This window comes from Mustela nigripes, chromosome 9 (assembly GCF_022355385.1).
Source record: "Mustela nigripes isolate SB6536 chromosome 9, MUSNIG.SB6536, whole genome shotgun sequence".
Lineage (NCBI taxonomy): Eukaryota > Metazoa > Chordata > Mammalia > Carnivora > Mustelidae > Mustela > Mustela nigripes.
This window is the reverse complement of record NC_081565.1, coordinates 26,474,430-26,498,299: the sequence shown is the minus strand read 5'-3', so window position 1 is coordinate 26,498,299 and position 23,870 is coordinate 26,474,430. Positions and strand designations below refer to the sequence as shown.

The 23,870-nt window shown below is 39.9% G+C and overlaps 1 protein-coding gene across 3 annotated transcripts in view; it reads left to right on the top strand.

Annotated features, from left to right (window-relative positions):
- The window catches only part of SLC44A1 (solute carrier family 44 member 1), a 202,368-nt gene that overhangs the window by 120,716 nt on the left and 57,782 nt on the right, over positions 1–23,870 (top strand). For all 3 annotated transcript variants that reach the window (XM_059411153.1, XM_059411152.1, XM_059411151.1), the window contains exons 8-13: positions 3,302–3,441; positions 5,013–5,199; positions 6,439–6,604; positions 8,016–8,172; positions 8,886–8,969; positions 20,087–20,224. In XM_059411153.1, the coding sequence (XP_059267136.1) occupies positions 3,302–3,441; positions 5,013–5,199; positions 6,439–6,604; positions 8,016–8,172; positions 8,886–8,969; positions 20,087–20,224 (872 nt within the window). The remainder of the gene's footprint in view (positions 1–3,301; positions 3,442–5,012; positions 5,200–6,438; positions 6,605–8,015; positions 8,173–8,885; positions 8,970–20,086; positions 20,225–23,870) is intronic.

Below are 23,870 nucleotides of genomic sequence, written 5' to 3'. Positions count from 1 at the left end.
TACCCACCACCTGGTACCCCAACCTCCCATCCCCTCGCCACTTCAAACCCCTCAGATTGTTTTTCAGAGTCCATAGTCTCTCATGATTCACCTCCCCTTCCAATTTACCCCAGCTCCCTTCTCCTCTCTAACACCCCTTGTGCTCCATGGTATTTGTTATGCTCCACAAATAAGTGAAACCATATGATAATTGACTCTCTTCTGCTTGACTTATTTCACTCAGCATAATCTCTTCCAGTCCCGTCCATGTTGCTACAAAAGTTGGGTATTCGTCCTTTCTGATGGAGGCATAATACTCCATAGTGTATATGGACCACATCTTCCTTATCCATTTGTCCGTTGAAGGGCATCTTGGTTCTTTCCATAGTTTGGCAACCGTGGCCATTGCTGCTATAAACCTTGGGGTACAGATGGCCCTTCTTTTCACAACATCTGTATCTTTGGGGTAAATACCCAGGAGTGCAATGGCAGGGTCATAGGGAAGTTCTGTTTTTAATTTCTTGAGGAATCTCCACACTGTTCTCCAAAGAGGCTGCACCAACTTGCATTCCCATCAACAGTGGAAGAGGGTTCCCCTTTCTCCACATCCTCTCCAACACATGTGGTTTCCTGTTTTGTTAATTTTGGCCATTCTAACTGGTGTAAGGTGGTATCTCAATGTGGTTTTAATTTGAATCTCCCTGAGGGCTAGTGATGATGAACATTTTTTCATGTGTCTGATAGCCATTTGTATGTCTTGATTGGAGAAGTGTCTGTTCATATCTTCTTCCCATTTTTTGATATGTTTGCCTGTTTTGTGTGTGTTGAGTTTGAGGAGTTCACTATAGATCCTGGATATGAACCTTTTGTCTGTACTGTCATTTGCAAATATCTTCTCCCATTCTGTGGGTTGCCTCTTTGTTTTTTTGACTGTTTCCTTTGCTGTGCAGAAGCTTTTGATTTTGATGAAGTCCCAAAAGTTCATCTTCACTTTTGTTTCCTTTGCCTTTGGAGACATACCTTGAAAGAAGTTGCTATGGCTGTGATATCGAAGAGATTACTGCCTATGTTCTCCTCTAGGAGTCTGATGGATTCGCTGGGAAAACTGGACAGCTATATGTAGAAGAATGAAACTCGACCATTCTCTTATACCGTACACAAAGATTAACTCAAAATGGATAAAAGACCTCAACGTGAGACAGGAATCCATCAGACTCCTAGTGAAGGCAGAGGCTTTAACCCACTGAGCCACCCAGGCACCCAAGATTGTAAAAATTTTTCAGTAATCTCTACACCTAACGTGGGGCTCAAACTCACAACCCCAAGATTGAGAGTTACACGCTCCACCAACTGAGCCAGCCAGGCAGCCGTTTCCCTCATAACTTCTATTCCTATTTGTAGAGAACATATTTTACTCCATTTTTTGAGGCTATGACAGTTTTCTTTAAGATTTCAACATGGAAGGACGCCTGGGTGGCTCAGGTGGTTAAGCGTCTGCCTTTGGCTCAGGTCATGACCGGGATTCTTAGATCAAGTCCCACATTGGGCTGCCTGCTTCTCCCTCTGCCTGCCACTCTCCCTGCTTGTGCTGTCTCTCTCTCTTTCTCTCTCCCTGTGTTTCCAGTAAATAAATAAAAGCTTTGAAAAAAATAAAAATAAAAAAGATTTCAAAATGGAAGTACTTCCCTTTTTCAAATGTTTTTCATAGGCTCATGGTGGTTTTAAATTTGTTTATTCATCTTCAATGGAAAAAAAATTCGTGCTCACTGTTTGCCACCAGGCAGGGGTGGCATTTCCCTTTGACACTATTCACTGTTTACTTGAGTGCAGGTGGGGATCAGGTTGATTTGAATATCTCTGAGCCCAGTTTCTCCTCGCCCAGGCATTTATCTTGTCTGCTTACATATACACATCTTTATTCTGAATCTTCCATTTCCTTGCTGTAGCCTACAAGGCCTTCCACTAGGATCTGGTCCTAGAGCCCCTCTGCCCACAGCTTTTACCCTCTGCTCCTTGCTTGTTGCTTAGCCATGGTGGCCTCTTTTCTCTCCTGCCAGGCGGGTGTCCCACCTCGGCATCTTAGAATTTGCTATTACCTTTGCCTGCAACAGCCTTTTCTTAGATAGTTTTATAGATTGCTTTTGGCCTGTCTTTGATTCTTTTGCTCAGATACCAACTCACCAGTGAGACCTTGCTTACCCATCTTGTTACAATGCTTTCCCAACCCTAGCACTTTCTATCCTTATTAAGAGGTTACATTTTTCTTTAGACGTCATATACTCTATTTTTAAGTAATTCCTTTTATGTTTTGTTTCCTTATGACTATATAAGCTCCATGAGGGGACTTTCCTTATGACTATATAAGCTCCATGCGGACTTAGTTTTGTTCACAGCTCTGTCCCCAGCACCTAGCACAGTCGATGCTCTGGGCACTCAGAATGAAGGTGTCTGATACAGTGCTCATGTGGTGGCGAGTTTGCCCCCCTCTACAGTTTAGCTCTAGTGATCTCTGAACCAGTGACAGGAAGAAAAACTCCCATCCCTAGCACACACCGCTAGCAAGCTATCAGAGATCTCCTATCTTTGTTCCTGCTTTTGGTGGGAATTACTCCTTTCATCTTCATTTGCTCATTGTACAAATACTGTATCCACTGCATGACTGTTTCCACAGGAGGCACTGGGGTTACTGTGATAGCACAACAAAGAGGATCTTTCCTTTCCTCAGTCCTCAGCTTCATTACTGATTTCTGTGACCCTTACTTGCTTCCTACAATCTCCTCAGGTCCCAACAGGCTCTGACTCTCTCTTCATGATCACTTCCTCTCAGGGATACCTGTCTTTGCTGGCTCTCTCTGAACTTCAGTGTCAATAATAAATATGGCTGGGCACGTGGGTGGCTCAGTCGGTTAAGTGCTGCCTTCGGCTCGGGTCATGATCCCAAGGTCCTGGGATCAAGTCCCACATCAGGCTCCCTACTCCACAGAGAGCCTGCTTCTCCCTCTCCCTCTGCCTGCTGCTCTGCCTACTTGTACTTTTTCTCTGTCTGTCAAATAAATAAAATCTTTAAAAAATAATAAATATGGCTGAAGGACATTTATTTGATACACTGGAATATGTCTAAGACCTAGTGTGAACGATGAGAAAGGAGTAATTGGAGCTCCCCTTATGTCCGCAAAAAGTTACAGCCATGCACCACCACCACCACCCCTGCCAAATGGATTGTTGCTGTATCAGTCCCACAGTGATGTGTAGGAAAGGGCAGATTTATGTTATGCATTTTCTCGTGCTACTTATTTCCAAAACAATTGGTTTTTGAACCCAGGTGGCACAGGGGTACTGTGGTGGCTGTATGCAAAGCAAAGAAGGTCTCCCAAAGAAACCGTGATTCCTGAGCAGCTTCAAATAGCTGAAGACAATCTTCGGGCCCTCCTCATCTATGCCATTTCAGCCACAGTGTTCACAGTGAGTATGGGCGTGGGTGGATCTTTCAGGTTTACATTTTTCTTTACAGGGATCGTGAATGGAGCAGAAACTCACCTCTAGCTATTGCATGCCTAACCCTGACCTCCGTGAGAGAAAATCTCTGTCCCACGGTGTGGAACACTAAAAAGTGTTCAGAAGGCTCCCCTAATTGATGAGTGTTATTTGATGCAACCTTTTATTCTGCACTGCCTACCTGTTGAGAGAGGAGTTTCGCCTAGAATATTTACATTATCATTTGTAAGAACATGTTATCTTACTGTCATAATAGAATTCCTTTTTTAAAAGTTTCCTTTTTTTTAAAATTAATTAATTTATTTATTTGAGAGAGACAGAGATGGCAAGAGAGAAAACAAGTGGGGACAAGGTGGAGAAGGAGGCTCCCCCTACGGAGCAAGGAGCCCAATGAGGGGTTTGATCCCAGGACCCAGGGATCATCACCTGGGCCCAAGGCAGCCGCTTAACCAACTGAGCCACCCAGGCGGCCCTAAAAATAGTTTTCTTTCCTAAAGTATGTAAAGAAACACAACACACCACTTCATATCATTTCTTTTACTTGTTCACTAATTATTTTCCCGTTTTTGCCTTTTCAACTTTTAACAACATTATTCCAAGTCGGTGAGCCCTGCTGGCTAGGCACTCTACTGTAGATTACCAATGAACATGTGGTTAAATAATCTGTACTCGTATCTTCGGTTCATCTTCTCCTCGGTGAAAAAAGGAAAAAAAAATCTCAGACCAATCCCAAGCTTTTAATTGAGGTTTAAAAATTAAATAAGCCGGGGCACCTGGGTGGCTCAGTGGGTTGGGCTTTCTGCTCCGCGGGGAGACTGCTTCCTCCCCTCTCTCTCTCTGCCTGCCTTTCTGCCTACTTGTGATCTCTCTCTGTCAAATAAATAAAATTTAAAAAAAAATAAAAATAAAAATTTAAAAAGCCACACAAAACCATTTGTCCCAAAAGGTATCTATTTGTTACTATTATCTAAATATGTATTAATCATCTTTAAGTACAATTCTTCTTCTTCTTCTTCTTTTTTTTTTTTAATTTAAAGTATCCTTCACCCGTCCTCACCCAAGGCCGGGTGAGGGTGTGCAGGGCAGGAAATCTGACATCGACCCTGCTATCTAGGGGCTCTTGGTCCAATAAAGGAGGTGAGGTACAAATACGGCCTCTGATTTTGTAATCAGGGTGTATTGTCTTCTCCCCTGTTTCCAGAGTGACAGGTGTGTATCTATCCAGATAAATTCAGAGCCTCATCCCGACTGACAAACAGCCCATTTTGATTCATAATGAGTAGAAAAGTAAAGTAGGAGAATTCTAGGACTTATTAATTGAGAAATCCTTTTATGTTTAGTTTTAAGGATGTTTTCAGTGTACAAACGAGAGCGCTAAGTGCCACAAGACTGATAAAGTATTTTGGGGATTCCGAGAATAATAGTCCTAACCCCATTTGAAAGGAAGGGTTACGTTAAAAATGTCCGCCATTGTTCGGTTCCTGTGTTTTCTGCCCAAGAAGCTAACGGGAGCCTTTCTCTGCCTTCTCTGGACACAGGTTATCTTGTTCCTGATCATGCTGGTCATGCGCAAGCGCGTTGCTCTCACCATCGCCCTGTTCCACGTGGCTGGCAAGGTCTTCATTCACTTGCCGCTGCTAGTCTTCCAACCCTTTTGGACTTTCTTTGCTCTTGTCTTATTTTGGGCATACTGGATCATGACACTTCTTTTTCTTGGCACCGCTGGTAAGAAGACCTGCTGCTTCTTTCTCTCAGTGATGAATCTGATTCGTGTTAAATTATTTTAAAACTTAAGGTATAATTCTCAGACATTTATGACTGAGGTCTGATCGCCCTCAGAACTAGTAGTGGTCACAGCTCTTCACCAACCCATTCCCTGTGTGTGGTTTTTAGATCATCCTAGCAGAGTGGGTCTAAACCAGGTCATGGCTTTGAAGTACACTCCAAAACTGATTCAGACATTTGGATTCATTCTCAAACAGATTGAATGCAGGGTGGCTGTGGGGTTGCCTTAAATCCAGTTACAGCCAAAGATCAGCTTGTTTCCTTGGGATTTTCTAGTTTGCAAAAGATCTGAACCTAAGTAGAGTTCCTTGTAATGATACCATTCATAGTTAGAGTCTCAGACTTGCTTACAACCACACTTCATATCAAAAGTAACCCCTAGGGTTAAGGGGATAGGAGAAGAATAAATGAAACAAGATGGGATTGGGAGGGAGACAAACCATAAGTGACTCTTAATCTCACAAAACAAACTGAGGGTTGCTGGGGGAAGGGGGGTTGGGAGAATGGGGGTGGGGTTATGGACATTGGGGAGGGTATGTGCTATGGTGAGTGCTGTGAAGTATGTAAACCTGATGATTCACAGACTTGTACCCGTGGGGATAAAAATAAATTACATGTTTATAAAAAATTAAAAAATAAAATTAAAAAAAAATACCCCTAAATGGAATTAATGGTGAGGAGTGGCATAAGTATTGTAGGCTTGTATGTGAACTCTCTGGCCATTTAGCAACATTCACCAATTGAAAATAATATGAATTTCCATCCATTGCTAATGATTTAGGTATATAATTATTGGATGAGTCATAAATAGCTCTGAAAAAAAAATGAAAGTGTTTGAAAATTCATGCCTAAATTAACCGGTGTGGTAAGGACTGTATTCAAATAGAAGACCTTTTAAACTATATGATGCCTTCGGGGAAAACAAAATGCTTCATTGTACAATGTCTGGCTTCACAGCTTTTCAAGTGATAATTATTTTTGTCTCCTAATTCAGTAGCACTGTGATCATAAAGTCATAAAGTCAGTAGTTTGGGGGAAAGTGAGGGGGGCGCATTAGAGGGGTGGAGGGGGTGGGAGGGGGCTGTCGTTGGGAATTAGATTAATGCCTTACATTGAATAGCCCTATTGCTTAGCTTGTGCTGTATGTGTTTCTCTTTTCCTTCCTTGATATTCTCCTAGGCAGTGCTGTTCAGAATGAGCAAGGCTTTGTGGAGTTCAGAGTTTCTGGGCCTCTGCAGTACATGTGGTGGTTCCATGCAGTGGGCCTGATATGGATCAGCGAATTCATCCTGGCCTGTCAGCAGATGACTGTGGCGGGGGCCGTGGTAACATACTATTTTACTAGGTGAGAATTTATACTCGTCAGAAAACTTAAGATCATCTAAGGGATTGTGTCTGAAGGACACAGAGGTGAGGCTGTAAGAGTTTCATGTCTTTTCTTCTTTTTTTAAAAAAATTTTTTTAATTTTTTAAAATTAATTTAATTTTAATTTAATTTTTTAATTTTTTTTTAAACTTATTTGACAGAGAGAGACACAGTGAGAGTGGGAACACAAGCAGGGGGAGTGGGGGAGGGAGAAGTAGGCTTCCCACAGAGCAGAGATCCTGATGTGGGGCTCGATCTCAAGACCCTGGGATTATGACCTGATCCAGAGGCAGATGCCTAACAACTGAGTCACCCAGCCATGCCAAGTTTCATGTCTTTAAAAAGCAGTTGGAAGTGAATATGACAAAATGTTATACCTGATAATTCTGGGCAGTAGGAACATGGGAGCTTATTACTTTAATCTTTATACTTTTCTTTAAGTTCCTCAAAAAAATTAATCAGAACAGCAAGTCATGATATCACTGCAATTATATTTAGCAGAAGAATAAATCTTATACCGTCTTTTGTTCTTTTTCTATTGGGGCCCCTGGGTGGTGGAGTCAGTGAAACCTCTGACTCTTGGTTTTGGCTCAGGTCACAATCTCGTGGTCGTGAGATGGAGCCCCACGTTACGTGGAATCTGCCTAAGATTCTCACTCCTTCTTTCTTCCTCTGTTGTTCACATTTGTGCTCTCACTCTAAAATAAATAATCTTAAAAAAAAAAAAAAAACTTAAAGGTCCGTCAAAGGATAACATGCCTTTTTAATTTGTTTGGATCACAATAAGTATTGTGACTCCCTTTCCTAACTTCAGAGCTGAATATAAGTTGTAGGCCTTACAATTTTCTATTACAATGAGGTACCAGGTCTAGATTGAACATCTTTTTTTTTTTTTTTTTAAGATTTATGTATTTATTTGGGAGAAAGAGAGCAGGTAGGGAGGAGCAGAGGGAGAGAGAGTCTTAAGCAGATTCCACATGAGCATGGAACCAACATGTGGCTTGATTCACGACCTTTGAGATGAGGACTCGAGCTGAAACCAAGATCTAGACGCCTAACCGACTGTTACCCTAAACATTTTTTTTAAGTTCCATTTTTTGGTTGTACATTTAATTCCGTAAGTATTTATGAGGAAAAGCTTTCAAAGCACAGTTTCATTTTACTTTAAGTCTTAAGAGCCTAAGAACCCCATTAAACTACCATAGAGAAATGAAGCATTAATTTTATTTGGTACATCAGTAGCATCTGTATTAGCTATATATTTCTTTGCCATTTTGCCACAAAGCTAGAATTTTTTTTAGATGAACTGATTTTTTCACTTCATTGGGCTTAAAACCATTCCTGTACTTAGGCTTTGTTTTAACTGTCTTTTTGGTTACTTTTTAAATAGGGATAAAAGGAATTTGCCATTTACACCTATTTTGGCATCAGTGAATCGCCTTATTCGTTATCACCTGGGTACGGTGGCAAAAGGATCTTTCATTATCACGTTAGTCAAAATTCCACGAATGATCCTTATGTACATGCACAGTCAGCTCAAAGGAAAGGTAAGAAGAGAAAACATTTTTGGGCTTTCTGTGGTTGTCGCATTCCAGACCTCAGCTCTGCATGTGGTAAAGCTCCCAGTGATGTTAAGTCCGTAGCTGTGAATGTTTTCTTCAAAATCCCTGCAAACAGAATCCAGCCCTTCTGCCTTATCCCCTATTCTTGCTCTCTATATGCTCTGGCAAAACCATCATATCACTGGTTTGGCAAAGTACCCCTTGCTTCTCTTCCTCTATGTTGACTCACACCCTCCTCCTTGGAGCCTGCTCCCTGTCCCTGACTATGGAGATAGCATGCATTTCAACACAGGTTGGCTCACATGACACATCTTCCCAGAAGCCTTCCCTGATTACTCCTCCTCTTTGATAATGTCATCTCTGTGTTCCACTCTCATCACACTAGGATCTACTGCATATTCTGATTCTAACCTTTTTTTATATTTAGCATTTTTTTTCTTCTACAGTAGTATAAGTTCCTTTCTGGTCTGAGATACCTTACTCTATCTTATATGCAGTAGGTACTAAATAGCTGTTGAATTAAATTAAAACTAATTCAGCTATTACATTTTGAGGGAAAAGAGGGTGTGGGTGTAGAGGCCTTGAAACATAGGTTTTGATTTTTTTTAACTTTTATTTATTTTTCTAACATTTGGAATTTTCGGTATGATCATCTGATTCTTTGGTTTTTAATTATTTCAAATTTTTGTCCTTCCCAGGAAAATGCTTGTGCTCGATGTGTGCTGAAATCTTGCATTTGTTGCCTTTGGTGTCTTGAAAAGTGCCTAAATTATCTAAATCAGGTAAAAGATTTAAAAAAATCAGTCTAACATTCACTTTTTAAAGACAGGTTCATCGTTTCTTCTTCCAAGATAAAATAATTGAGCTTACTTGAAAGATTTTATGTATTTCCCATGTTTTGGTATATTGTAGCGTGTTCAAGTATATCTATTTCTATCATATTCTTTTTTTTTTTTTTAAGATTTTATTTATTTATTTGAGAGAGAGAGCTGCGCACTTGCGCATAAGCAGGGGGGAAGGGCAGAGGAAGAAGCCGGTTTCCGGCCAAGCTGGGAGCCCAATGTGGGGCTCAATCCCAGGATACTGGGATCATGATCTGAGCTGAAGGTGGACACTTAATCAACTAAGCCACCCAGGTGCTCCTATCATAGTCTTATTTTTAAAAGTGATAAATATTCTTACCAAGGCTTATTATTACTAATTATAATATAAGGATAAAATATCATTAGGGTTCATCTTTAAGGAAAAACATTTATCTTTTATCCCTTAATTAACATCCTTTCATCTTTGATTTTCCCTAAGAACCTGTCTACTCTAGCTGGATTTCTTTAATTCTTCTTTTAAATACTGTTTGAGGGGTATCTGGCTGGCTCATTCCATAGAGCATATGACTCTTAATCTCAGGGTTGTGAGTTCAAGCCCCATGCTGGGTACGGAGCCTACTTTTTTTAAATGAATGAATGAATGAATGTTGTTTGAAAGCTTTAATTTAATGAAAAGTCACTGTGACACTTAAACTCTTTTTTTCCCTGCAGTTCTTTTTTTTTTTTTTAAGTTTTTATTTATTTATGACAGATCACAAATAGCCAGAGAGAGAAGCGGGGGGGTGGGGGCAGGCTCCCTGCTGAGCAGAGAGTCCAATGCGGGGCTCAATCCCAGGACCCTGAGATCATGACCTGAGCTGAAGGCAGAGGCTTAACCCACTGAGCCAGCCAGGCACCCCGTCCTTCAGTTCTATTATTGTTCAAGACTAGTGTGCTCTCTATCCTGATACTTTTTGGCAGGAGAAATCCAGCTGCTTAAAGACTGTGATACTAGCCTGGGAAATATTGTCAGAGGAATGCTATCATTTCTTGGGTCAAATGGAAGAACTGGTATTACAGAATAACTGTTCTTAGGGAGCAGCTTGTTCCTCTGTCTTGCTGTGCCTGGGCACACAGGACTTGCCGGGACTCACTCTTCCCATCTTCTTCATTTTTTTTTTTAACCACTTCTCTCCATTTCTTGAAAATCAATTGTGATGTGCCAATACCCTCTTTTAATAGACTAAAGATAGAAATGGACTTTCTCACCATTTATGACTAAGTGATTCAGGAGTAGCAATGTGTTTTCCATTCACTCAAGGGTAGTCCGAGGACGGTAGTCCTTGCGGTGGTTAGCGTTCCTGGAGTTTGCTTTATTGGATTTCTGTGGTTAATATGAAGAAGGAGGCACGACATTTCATTAGCAAAATAAATTCTTGTAGATTGTAATACTGTATGGATGTAAAGTGTTTGGAAGGTCGTTATTAAAAATAATTAGTATCAACCACAGCAATTTGAAAAATTACATTCCTTAAAATTCAGTTTAGGACCAAGTCATCCTTATCAAAAAGTTGATGGATGCACTAAAAATAATCATCATTACATTTCGTACCCATCACTAAATAGCTCATCCGCAGAGAGAGATGCTAAACTCACCTCTCCATTCTCAATTTCTACCACCTTCCCACAGGAACCTTTTGCTCTCGCAATTAACCAAACATGCCTGGAATGACTTCCTTCCAACGCTTGGCTAACTCCTTCCAATCCTTAATGATTCTGCCTGAGTGTCACCTCAAAGCAGTCTTCTCTCAGTCCCTGCCAATTTTTCACAACACGGGTTCATACCTCTATGAAAACACTGAAAACAGTGTATGGAAATTGTCTGTTTATATATTTATCTCCACATTTAGACCTTTAGCTCCTCAAAGACAGGGATCTTAGTTTTGTCTCTCCAGAGACTATCACAGTACTTGGTATAGAGTAAGTGGTCTTTAAATGTTTTCTGAGTGAGGGGCACCTGAGTGGTTCATTCTGTTAAGCGTCTGCCTTCGGCTCAGGTTATGATCCCAGGGTCCTGGGATTGACTACTGCATTGGGCTCCCTGCTCGGTGGGGAGTTTTGTTTCTCCCTCTCTCTCTGCCCCTTTCCCTGCTCATGCCCTCTCTCTCTCTCAAATAGATAACATCTTTTTAAAAGATAAATGTTTTCAGGGTGCCTGGGTGGCTCAGTGGGTTAAGCCTCTGCCTTCGGTTCAGGTCATGATCTCAGGATCCTGGGATCGAGTCCTGTGTCAGGCTCTCTCCTCAGCAGGGAGCCTGCTTCCCCCCTTCTTTCTCTGCCTGCCTCTCTGCCTACTTGTGATCTCTGTCTGTCAAATAAATAAATAAAATCTTAAAAAAAAAAAAAAAGAAGAAAAATAAATGTTTTCTGGATGAGTTGTTAATCAGTGAATATTTGGATTTTAAAGACTAACAGACAAAAAGACTAACAGTCAAAACCAAAAGAAAGTGTTTCAAAAAGGAGATGTGCAGTTTTACTGAAGGAAGAGAACAAATCAAATGATGGTAAGATGCTTAGTAACCAGGTGAAAAAATCCAAAATTCTCAGCTCATCCCAAGATGAACATGAATCAGCAATTTAGTGCAGTCCTGAGTTGTATATCCAAACTTCAGATTGGTCTTTTTTTGTACAGGTTTTGTGCATTTTGGATCTTCATTGTTTGAAGATACAAGGGAAGCAGTAACATAGTAATAAATGAGTGAAGGTTTCAGGAGAGTAATTAATACTTAGGTCTGTTTGGGAATACGAAATGCTGCCCTCTGGGGACTGATTACCAGCTGCTTCCTGTTTTGCCCAGGAATTTCACTTGAAGTGAGGTCAACAGATTGAAGATATTGGAACACTTCCTAGCATGAGAGGTTAAGCCTAAATATCAGTTGCCAGTGGAATTCTTTTAATCCTTGTTCCTGTGAAATGTTTCAGAGCTGGGTGGGCACCCATCCATTTAAAGTATTTAAGGTGACAGGAATCATGGCAGTACTGAATAGATGAGCTCTAAAGACTTGTCTAAAATTTGGAAAAAAAAAAAAAAAGCAATAAGGTCCAAGAGTATGATCTGCTGGTGTCTGAAGGGGCGTTCTTCTCAGCGCTGCTGCATACATTTGGCAGTTCTGAGATTAGTGCTCTGCTAGAGATCAAGCCAGAGCTGGCACCAAGATAACAGGAGGCTCATACCTTTCCTTTCCTCTCTAGTGTTTATCACCGCTTTCTGAAAATGAAGTTCCTTTTTCCCCATACACATTGGATTGAATCCATACTTTTATAGCCTTGTTGGAAAAGGCACAGTTGATAATTGGGGGAAGATACAGTGGAGAGAGCCCAGATATTGCAGATGTGTTTCAATCCCAACAGTTTAGCTCTTTGGCAAGCTCAATGCAACCTCAGAGTCTCTGTTTCCTTCTTCAGGGAGTAGAGAAAAATATACCTGTCCTCATAAGCTTTAGGTAAGGATGAAATATAATGCAGATAAGTCAACTCTTACAGTGCCTGGCTCCTGATCATCACCTAGTAAATGTTATCGCTCCCCCTCCATTTTATTGTTTTATAAAGAACTCTCAGTGTTTTACTCTAAGATAAGAGAGCTCTGGCAAAGATAAAACAAGAGGTATTTCCAAAGATGTATCTATTTTCTTTAAAAGTCAATAGAATGTAAAATACTGAAGAGTTTGGAAAACCAAGACAAAACAAAACATCACCCATGATCTGACCGCGGTAACATAAGTTACCTTCATTGAAATACTGTTAGCTTCGAGAAAAACTTTCTAAGACTTTACTTCAGTGCAGTAAACATTACTTACAGACTGTCTTATCAGTCTATACACATCATCTGTAAAATGGTGATAATAATAGCACCTATAGTGCCCATGACCGTGAGGATGCAGAGATGATATCTGTAGTACCCCAGGCATGTGGCTGGACACAGCAAGTCCACTGTAGTGATGACTCTTATTCTGTAGTACTGTTCATTGTTAGTTTCTTTTACATTTTTAAAAAATAGTTTATTAATTTATTTGAGAGAGAGAGAGCAGGAACCGAGAGAGGAGAAGAGGGAGGAACAGACTCCCTGCTGGGCAGGGAGCCCAGTGCCCGGCTCCATCCCAGGACTCCAGGGGCAGACACCTAACCATCTGAGCCATGCAGGCATCCCTCCTTCCTAATTCTCAAAAATTTCTTATCTCATCACCTGTTTACATTCTGGAATTATCCTTGCAGTGTCCAATAGAGTACAGTGAAATAATAATACTAGTTATAATGCCAGCTAATATTTATCAAACACTTATCCTGTGCCAGGCACCGTGGCTCACATTTTACATATGGAGTCTCCCATTCGGAGATCTGTTCTGTGTACTCTTTGGAAATGGTTAATAATTAGTTAATGCCTGTTGCATTGTTTTCCTCCCATCCTTTCTTTTGCTATCACTCCTGAGATTGGTATGCAGCTTTGAAGTCAAAAGCCTTGAGCAGAGCTGGACAGGGCAGACGCCTGCTGGGCCAGTTGAGGTGTATTATTTTGCTTATGCAAATGAGAGCAGCAGACAGGGTCCGAGGCAGCAGAGAGTGGTGGAGACTGGCAAGTTGGGGAGTTCATATTCCAATCAAAGAAGACAGTCACTTCTTAGCCCAGGTATATTCTTGCCATATGAGAATTTACAGACAGTTTCTAACTCTTCCAGTTTCTCAAGCGAAGCCAGAATTCTGGATGTTTGCATTTTATCTCCTGCTATTAAAATGTTGACAGCTAATTAAAAAAAAAATGTATATCTGAGTGAGCCAGAGCTGCTAGGGTCTCCGGGCCATACAGTGTCAGTTGACCATGGGCCACCAGTTTGTTGCCAGTACTTAGAGGATAATAGTAGAGGAGTGTTGGTACGTATGGAGGTAGACTAGACCAGAGTTGTTTTGCAGCTCAGTCTGAAATTGGGAAGCCCCATCCATAGTCTGGTGCCATACTGCATGGAGAAGACAGCTGGCTTCAAAAATGACCTTTGGGTTTTCAAAATAAGCCATTAATTATTTATAGCATAGGTGTTAGAGTTTTGCACATAAATAGAGTGAACTATAAACTGCTCTTTGTTTCTGCCAGTACTTATCTTAATGTGTCAGGAAGGTGATTGTACATCTCATCTAACAGAATGCACTTTGGGTGGAGAGATTGTCTAGAATCTGTTTCTTATGGGCATTACTCTGGCCTCAGTTTTCTTCGACACCATTTGGAGATAGTGGAGTTTAATACTGGAGGGGATCTGCTTTCTGGCTGCCAAGCTTTTAAGATTATAAAGCTCGTCTTGACATAAGTAGGAGTGGGAATTGCAAAGAATATCTTTTGAGCACCTATACCTGATACCATACTAAGCATTTAATCTGTATTATCACTTTCTCTCCAACTCTATAAGGAAGGCTCATTTCCTTTGGAGAGAAAATGGAGACTAGCATCTTGTCGCAGACCATCTGACCTAGAGATGGAGGAAGTTTTCAAATCTAAGTTTGTGTACTTATTGCTAGGATATCACCCTATTTTCCATATAAATACCCATCTTATGCAATATAAAGAAGACTAGAGTATAGATTATTATAGAGAATATGTAAACATCTCAAATTTTCATGTTTCATTGTATAAACTAAAACAAGTGATGGTTTTAAAGACAATCAATTTTGGGGCACCTGAGTGGCTCAGTGGGTTAAGCCACTGCCTTCGGCTCAGGTCATTGTCTCAGGGTCCTGGGATGGAGCCCCGCATCGAGCTCTTTGCTCATCAGGAAGCCTGCTCCCCCGCCTCACCCCGCCTGCCTCTCTGCCTGATTGTGATCTCTGTCTGTAAAATAAATATATAAATTCTTTAAAAATAAATTAAAAAATAAAGACAATTTAAGATTTGTGACATATTATTAATTCTTATATCTCTTAAACAGTCTAAGAATTTAGAACCAAACTGAATGAAATGAATGATGTTGGTGGGACTTTTGCCCCCTCCATTCCTCACTCAAAACAAGAAAGGGATAATTTTAATTACCTTTTCCCTTACTTAATTCATAACAATCCACACATAGAGTTGTACATATCTGTTCCCTTTACCTACCATTATTGTCTAGCTCTCTCCTATTATTCTCTGAAGGTCTTAAATTTTATCTCTTTTTTAAAAGATTTTGTTTATTTATTTGAGAGAGAGACAGTGAGAGAGGAAAGGGTCAGAGGGAGAAGCAGAATCCCTGTGGAGCTGGGAGCCTGATGTGGGACTCAATCCCAGGACTCTGGGATCATGACCTTAGCGGAAGACAGCTGCTTAACCAACTGAGCCACCCAGACGCCCCCTGAAGGGGTTTTAAATTTGAAGAGAATTTTTAAGTCTGTAAGTGAAGAAAGGAAAGGTACAGAAATGTAGATATGTTCTGGGACATGTGGCCAAGCAGACCTGGGTTATCTACGTGGTGACCTTCCACCCCAACATTTTCTTCCATGTGACCAGGACTTTTTCACCTCATCCTGTCACACACATATGTTACCACTTGGGCCTAACAGTCATCCTTTTAAAACGCTTCCTGGAGGGTGATTACCTTTATCTTGCTTCTGGGAGTTATATAGCCTTAAGGCCTCCATCCTGCCTGCGCACATTTTGAGCACTCGCTAAAGCTACATGTTAATCATCGATGCCTCTCTGTGGGCGGTTTACTCAAGATCAGGAAGGCTGTGTGAGAAAGGAGGTGGGCTGGAAAAAATCTCAACCAAGTAGTTCAACAGAAAGTTCAGAGAACAGTAATAGGGAAGGGCACAAAGAACTCAGAATTTCTTGAGCACCTTAGCATGAATCCTTTCAGACTAGGAGGTAGAGAAGTAGAAGGAAATTTTCACTGGCCTGCTGTGATCTGTAGCACAATTTTCCTCCTGCAGAGGTCATCCTGACCTGTGTGTGTCACATGCAGCTCATCTTTCTGCCTTGGGAGTGGGAGAAAGAGCTTACGAAATATCCACTTAACTTTTTTCGGTTAGGTTGACTACAAAAGGAGTTGCACAGATCTGTAGGAATATTGCCAAGAAAGCTAAATTTCTAGGAGCATATCCAGCCCTGGAACTTAGGAGTAGAGAAAAATTATTGCTGCCTTCTTCCAGGTCCACAAATAAATAGGCTTCTGCTCTAAATGTAGATGGGATGGGTGGGGCAGCATGGGGAGAGAAGGAGGAAGCAGGAGAGGAGGAATCATAATTTCTTCTGAAATGACTGAAAAACAGAAAAGCTTTTATGGTTTAGTCTGGAGATGTTAGGCCTTCTCTGAGTCAGCTGGTCTGATGTTAGGGGAGAGAGATTGGAGGTATATGGGTCCTCTCTTGCTTCTGTCTCTTTCAGAGAAGATCCTTTTCAAACTGGAAAGGGGAGAATAGCATACTTAAGAGTGAGTCGTTGGATCCTCATTGAGGAGGTGAAATTGAAGACACTACCTATTTGATTTAAATGGGTTATCCAATATCTTTGATTCTAGATATCATAATGCTTTTTTTTTTTTAACTTCAGAAAGTATTTCATAATCAATATATATAGTTAATGTGACAGGGTATCTTCCCCTGGAAATCTGTTACTAAGTAACTGACATTCATTTCTTGATCATGTCTTAGGATAGAGGAAGTAAGGTATTTTCCTTATGGGATGTTCTATTTCAAATCATTAGATGTCTGTCGTTGAACTGAAGCATTTTGGTGAAAGATGCTGGAAGACTTTGAAGTTGCAGAGAAAGGTACTAGAAGATTGAAGGGATAAGAAGATGGGTTCCATAGGCTGTAGACAAGGGTGATACTGTTCCTGGGCAGTACTCAAGAACAGGGATCAGCAAAGTTTTCTGTCAAGGAACAGATAGTAAATATTTTTGGCTTTGTGGCCATATAGACTCTGTCCCATTTGCTCAGGTCTGCCATTGTAGCCTGAAAACAGCCATAAATGCCATGTAAGCAAATGAACATGGCTGTGTTCTGATAAAACTTTATTTACAGAAGTAGGAAGGAGGCCAGATTTGGTGCACAGGTGGTAGTTTTTCAACCTCTGCTTTAGAATAAATTGTTGAATGCATTTTTTGTTTGTTTTGAGTATGGAGGGAATTGTATTGGTTCTCTGAGAATAGATCAGGCCTGAGAAATTCTTCTCCATTATCTTTCGGCAGAGTTAAAATTACGTAAGATCAAAAGTATAGTTTATTTTTATGTCATTGAGGCATTTGGCAGAATATTTGAAAAGAAGCTTTGTAGATGAAGAAATGTAGACCACTGCAGTTAGGTGATTAACTCTTTGGTGCCTGCTGCCTTTGAACTGATAAGAAACACTGGCTGATGACAATATATGAGAGCAAGCAGCAAATTATTGCTACCAGAACAATTTAATAGTATCATTTCCTTAAAAGACTCTGTATATTAGCTTTTGAGATAAAAAGAACTGCGAACACAATGTAGTAGTATGTTCCGATAATAAATTACCCCAATTTGTTTAGTAGAGTTGTATATAGCAAAATCATACTGTCTTTCTCAAAGAGCATCATTATATACTGCTCCCTTGGTGAAAAATTAGTGTCCTACTCAGTTGTAGTGTTATTTCCTTGGCCCTAAAATACTCTGTATTTTTAATCAATGAATTTAACTGTGTAATGGCAACAAATTTTTGGTGACTCAGACTTCATCTTCATATGAAATTCCTATTAACTAACAAGCATACAAGAGGAACATTCATAAAATAAAGACTGTGTCTCCCAAGCTCAGTGTTTAAATGGGAGTGGGAGATACAGGCCTCCAGTTACGGAATAAATAAGTCATGGAGATGAAATGTACAGCCTAGGGAAAATAGTCAGTGCTGTTGTAATACTGTGGTGGCTGACGGTAGCCACTCTTGTGAGCAGAGCATAACTTAAAGAGTTGTGGAGTCACTGTGTTGTGTAGCTGAAACTGATGTAACATGATGTGCCAACTATATGTCAATTAAAAAAAAAAAAATGGGACCCCGGGTAGCTCAGTCAGTTCAGCGTCTGCCTTTGGATCAGGTCCTGATCACAGGGTCCTGGGATCGAGCCCTGCATTGGGCTTCCTGCTAAGCAGGGAGTCTGCTTCTCCCTCTCCCTCTACCCTGCTTGTGCTCTCTCTCTCTCTTTCAAATAAATAAAATTAAAAAAAAAAAAAAAAGGAAAGAAAGAAAAAGACTTTATTTACAGGGGCACCTAAGGTATCTCAGTTGGTTGAGCATCTGACTCTTGGCTTTGGCTCAGGTCATGATCTCAGGGTCATGAGATTCAGCCCGGCATCAGGCTCCATGCTCAGTAGGGAGTCTGTTTGAGATTTTCTCTCTCTCTCTCTCTCCCTCTGTCCCTCCCTTTACTCTTTCTTTCTCTCTAATAAATAAAATCTTTTTAAAAGATAAATGTTTCCGGGGCGCCTGGGTGGCTCAGTGGGTTAAGCCTCTGCCTTCGGCTCAGGTCATGATCTCAGGGTCCTGGGATCGAGTCTTGCGTTGGGCTCTCTCCTCAACAGGGAGCCTGCTTCCCACTCTCTCTTTCTCTCCCTACTTGTGACCTCTCTCTCTATCAAATAAATAAATACATAATAATAAAAAAAGAAAACAGTATTTCACAGACAACACAATGTAAAGTAAGCCCTTCATGTGCAGCAGTTTCCCAACAACTTGAACATTTTGGACTCACCAACAATTTAAGTCCACACTAAACCAAAAATTCCTCGGGATTATAAGTTTTAGCCACAAAGCCTACATACTTTCGCTTCCTACGACTCAGATGTATTTGATGTTCTAGCATGTATTCACATTTCCCAGAAAATGTCAATCCTATTCTAGAATGCACTGTACAAAGGGGGAAAAAATCAGAGTCTGTGACAGAGGGTCAGAGAGGACATGGAGCAGCAGAAGCAGGTATAATTGAATAAAAGTGTGTCACCTGGGACCCAGTACTACAAGGGACAGAAAGCCAGCTCCATCTGGCCTAAAAAAGAGAAAGTGAGAAAGGGGGAGGGGGACAGAAGAGAGATTCTTAGCAATTTATTAGCTTCTTAGGCTAAAGTCCAAAAACGTGGCTAGTTCCTAATCGTGCAAACATTGTCACCAAGTACAAGACCCTGGTTTCTCTCTGCTCTTGCTTCCATGATGGTAGCCTTGCCCTCCCTTCCATGTTGTTACCTCCAGCAGCTTCAGGCTCTTCCCATTATGTTGGCCAAACAGCCCTGGCAGTTCATCCCTTCACACCTTGCTTTCCAGGAAAATGAGAGACCTGCTTTGTCAGGAGCTCTTATGGAAGAAGGAGACTTTTTTTTCCCAAGAAGCCCCAGGGAACATCTTTGGCTTTTATTGGCTCTATTAGTTTATGTCCCAGTCCCTGAACCCGTCTTTGTGGAGCTGGGTAGAACGGGCTGATTGGCTTACCTCAATCAGGGCCCACCCCCAGAGCTAGAGATAGCGTCCCCCACTCAGACTCTAAGAGAAGGGGGAAGGACTCTTTTCTCAAGGGGAACTTGGGGCCCTGCTCCCAGGAGGGAGGGGTGTATTGGGCAGCAAATAGCCGTCTACTACAAAAATTGTGAGAAGTGGCAGCACAGACGAAAGCACCAAGGGGAGATGGTAGGTGTTCCAGATAAAACAGCACGCATCCTTGTGCCTTTTATCTATTTGTGTGGCTTTTAAAGCATCACTGAAATGGTAATAGTGCATCCCTGATATTCACAGCGATGAACCTGAGACATCTAGGAAAGGTTAAATTATGTTTGATTTACTAAGACGGGGAAGAAGTTAATGGATGTTGGAAAGGTCTGTGTGCCTTAATAAATATCAGTGTTTTAAAAAGACTGAAATAAGCCAACTGAAAAGCTCTTTTTACCATATTGGGTTTTGGGGGTTTTTTTATGTCTAATATTCCTTGTGCTGAGTTTTAACCTGTACCTTACCAGAGCCATGGGTTTAACTGGGAACTGTTTTCACAAGCTGTGCTTTAACTGTATTTGGTTTATATCTTAACAGAGCAAAATTACATTTACTGATGAAAATACCATTTTTTGCTTTTGTACAGAATGCATACACAGCCACAGCTATCAACAGCACCAACTTCTGCACCTCCGCGAAGGATGCCTTTGTCATTCTTGTGGAGAATGCTTTACGGGTGGCTGCCATCAACACAGTGGGGGATTTCATGTTGTTCCTAGGCAAGGTAAGACCACATCTGTTACCTGAGACATACAGTGAATTTTTGCATATATACGTGTTTGCTTTTTCATTTGAAAAATATCTAGTCCACCAAAAAACTTAAAGTAATATAGGTAATATATAAGAAGCACTTACAAAGCCCTTAATTTATGTCAGGCACTCTTCTAAGTACTTTACATGTCTGGTGCTCATTTAATCCTAACAAGAAATTTGTGAAGGAAGTTCTGTTATTATCCTCATTTTACAGATGGGAAAACTGAGACAGCAGTCAGTAATACGTCCATGTTTCTCCTTACATACTTTGATCTGTACAGAATTCAGGAATAGTCTTCTTAGTGGTTAGAGGTGCTGTATCTGGAGCCTGACTGCCTGGATTTAAATCCTGGCTCTCTCACTGTGTGACCTGAAGCAGGGTACATAACCATTCTGTGCCTCAGTTTGTTCATCTGTGGAAGTGGGATAATAATAGAGCCAAACCCCTAGGGTTGTAAGGATTAGACTGGCTAATACATGTAGTGTACCTAAGACAGTGTCTGACACACTGTAAGTTCTCAATGAATGTTGGCTGTCACTGTTACTGTATATAAATGCCTTTAAAACAGAGCTGTGTGGGAATGAGACTTACCTGTCCTTAAAGTGTCTGAAAAGAGGTAATTTTTCTATACTATTAAAATCTGCAGAATAATAAATAACATTATAGTTGGATTTCTGTGTATCTGTACATAAATATACTCAGAAATTTTGAAAAATTAATATACTATACCATATACAATATACCATAAAATACTCAGAAATTTTGAAAAATTAAGCTGACATCCCTATAACCTAATAACATCACTTATATATATTCCCTCCCAGTGTTTTTTCATAGGCTTATATTTCTATAGTGTAACAATCATAGCATACTTACCAATTTGTTCTGCCCTTTGCACATTATATTACATTGTATCCAGTTCTCCTGTTGCTTTGATAATCTTCATAAGTATTCATGATCATGATGGGCAGTATTTTATCAAATGCTATTCTTAGACACTCTCTTACTGCTAAACACTTAAGTTCCTCCAGCCACTATGTTTTGAAAATGCTTTTAAAAAGGAAAAAATACTTGGTGTAGAGAGGCCAAGATACCATGGTGTGGTGTCAAGTTCTCAGGCAGCTGTCATCTAAAAAGAATTATAAAACCGTGCAGTTGTTTTGAAAATCTGTAATTAAACTTACTTGGATTAAATTAAATTAAATTAAACTTGGATTTGTTCTTGTCATGTTTTTACAACAGGAAATGTTTTATAGTAAGGATTGAATGAGTCAGTCCATGTTAAGGACTGAGTATAGCATTTGACACTCTTATTAACTATTGCTATTATTTATATGCTATATGACTAATTTAGGAAGCCTTCAGATTTTATGTCTAGTTTATGTTTTACATATTTATAATTTATCCCCACTACTAAGAAGGATATGAAGCAGCTTAAAATACAAACATATGTACACAGAGCAGTTAAAATAGAAGAGAAGCCATAGAGAGAAATAACAGAAAGTTATTCTCAGGGGCAGCATTTGATCATAATGGTGATTTTAGTAAACTCTGATGGAGACACTTGCTCCGTATTAGGTTCTGAGGAATGTACTTTATGGGAAGTGTTATTCGTCCTCTCCTAGAATGTGAGCCGCTACTGTTTTCCTTCATTTTGTAGCAGAGGAAACTCAAGTTTAGAGAACTAGATAGGTTGCCCAAATTTAAAGGACTAGAATGTGGCAGAGCTGGAGTTCAAACTTACGTCTGTCTAACTTCTCAGTTTGCAGTCACTATGTGCTAACCTTAAGTTTGCCCTTGAGCTTTTTTTTTAAGTCTTTTGATTCAGTAATTCTGTTTATGATAAACCACTGCTAGATATAATCCTAAATACAGAAAAATACAACATTATTTCTAATAGTTAGTAATCGCCAACAATCTACTGCCTACCAATAGAGAAATGGTTAGAAATAATAGCAAACTGTTATTCACCTGTTGTTAGACCATGTTTTTATTGAAAGTTTATCATGTGATCTTTACATATAATATGACAAGTGAAAAGACTGACTTGACTATCAGTTTAAGGATGTACATATGAGAAAAGGATGTACATATTAGAAAGAATTACTATCTCAAAATGTTAATGATTATCTTTGGTTATTGAAAATACAAGTGATTCCAAACCCTTTCCCCTGCTTTACCATAATGAAATAATTCTCTATATGAAATACACATTTCTCATAATGGGGAAATATAGAGGTGATAAAATACAGTGTTTTAAAATTGACTTTGAGTTTTTGAGCAGCCTATATCAAAATTTTTTCTTTGGTTTTACCATTTTTTTCATTCCACAAATATCCTAGAGTGCCCACTAGTAATATGCTAGGAACTTTTCTGGATACTGGTGATACAGTAGTCAATAAAGAGAATTTAAAATCTAGTCGAAAAAGCAGTTTTATATCCCTTTTTTCACTTGATGTTATGAGCATTTCCTATTTTATTAAAAATGTTTTAATCATGGTTATACAATTGTATCATTTATTTAACTAAGCCTCCAATTTTTTATAGTTAAACTATTTTTTATAGTTAAACTATTCTCATTTTACTAACATAAAGTATGATACAGAGAAACTTTTGTATACAAATCCTTGCCTGCATCAATCCTTATTTCTTGAGTCCAGAATCCTAGAAATAGATAGAGTCAGAGTACATAATATGTTTCTTGATGTACATTACCGTGCTCACTTCGGCAGCACATATACTAAAATTGATGTACATTACCAAATTGCTTTTCAGGAACATTTACATTTGAATAATATAAAATTTATAACACTGTAAAAAACCATGAAAGATAAACTGGTTTTTTTTTAATAGTATTTTATTTATTTATTTGACAGAGATCACAAGTAGGCAGAGAGGCAGAGAGAAAGGAGGAAGCAGGCTCCCTGCGGAGCAGAGAACCCGATGTGGGGCTCGATCCCAGGACCCTAGGATCATGACCTGAGCCGAAGGCAGAGGCTTAACCCACTGAGCCACCCAGGCGCCCGATAAACTGTTTTTTAATCCAGATACCCAAAAAGAAAAAAATAAAAAATGAGAGGGGAATAAAGTCTGGGTTTCCAACATACTGAGATAAACATTCTATAGTTTTCTTTTAAAAAAATATAGTACTGATCACAGAATACAGTAAATCTTTTGAAAGCATTTCTTTCTAAAAGTGGTTGCTAGTGTGCAGAAATAGTTTCTGAGCAGATAGTTCAAGAGGGGAAATCGGAAATCCCCAATTTCCCTGGGGAAAGACAGGCACCTGTGTGGCTCAGTCTGTTAAGTTTCTGCTGTTTGGCTCAGGTTATGATCCCAGGGTCCTGGAATGCAGCCCTTCCTCAGTCTTCTGCTCAGTTGGGAGCCTGCTTATCCCCTCTCTCCCTCTGCTCTTCCCCCTGCTGGTGCACTCTTTCTCTGTATCTCTCACTCACTCTCCTTCAAATAAATAAAATCATTTTTAAAAATTAAATAAAAGTGTCAGGAACAAACTATTGATAATATACAACTTGGATTAATCATGAGATAATTGTGCAGAGTGGAAAACACCAACGCCAGAAAAGTAACTACTGTATGTTTCCATGTATGTAACATT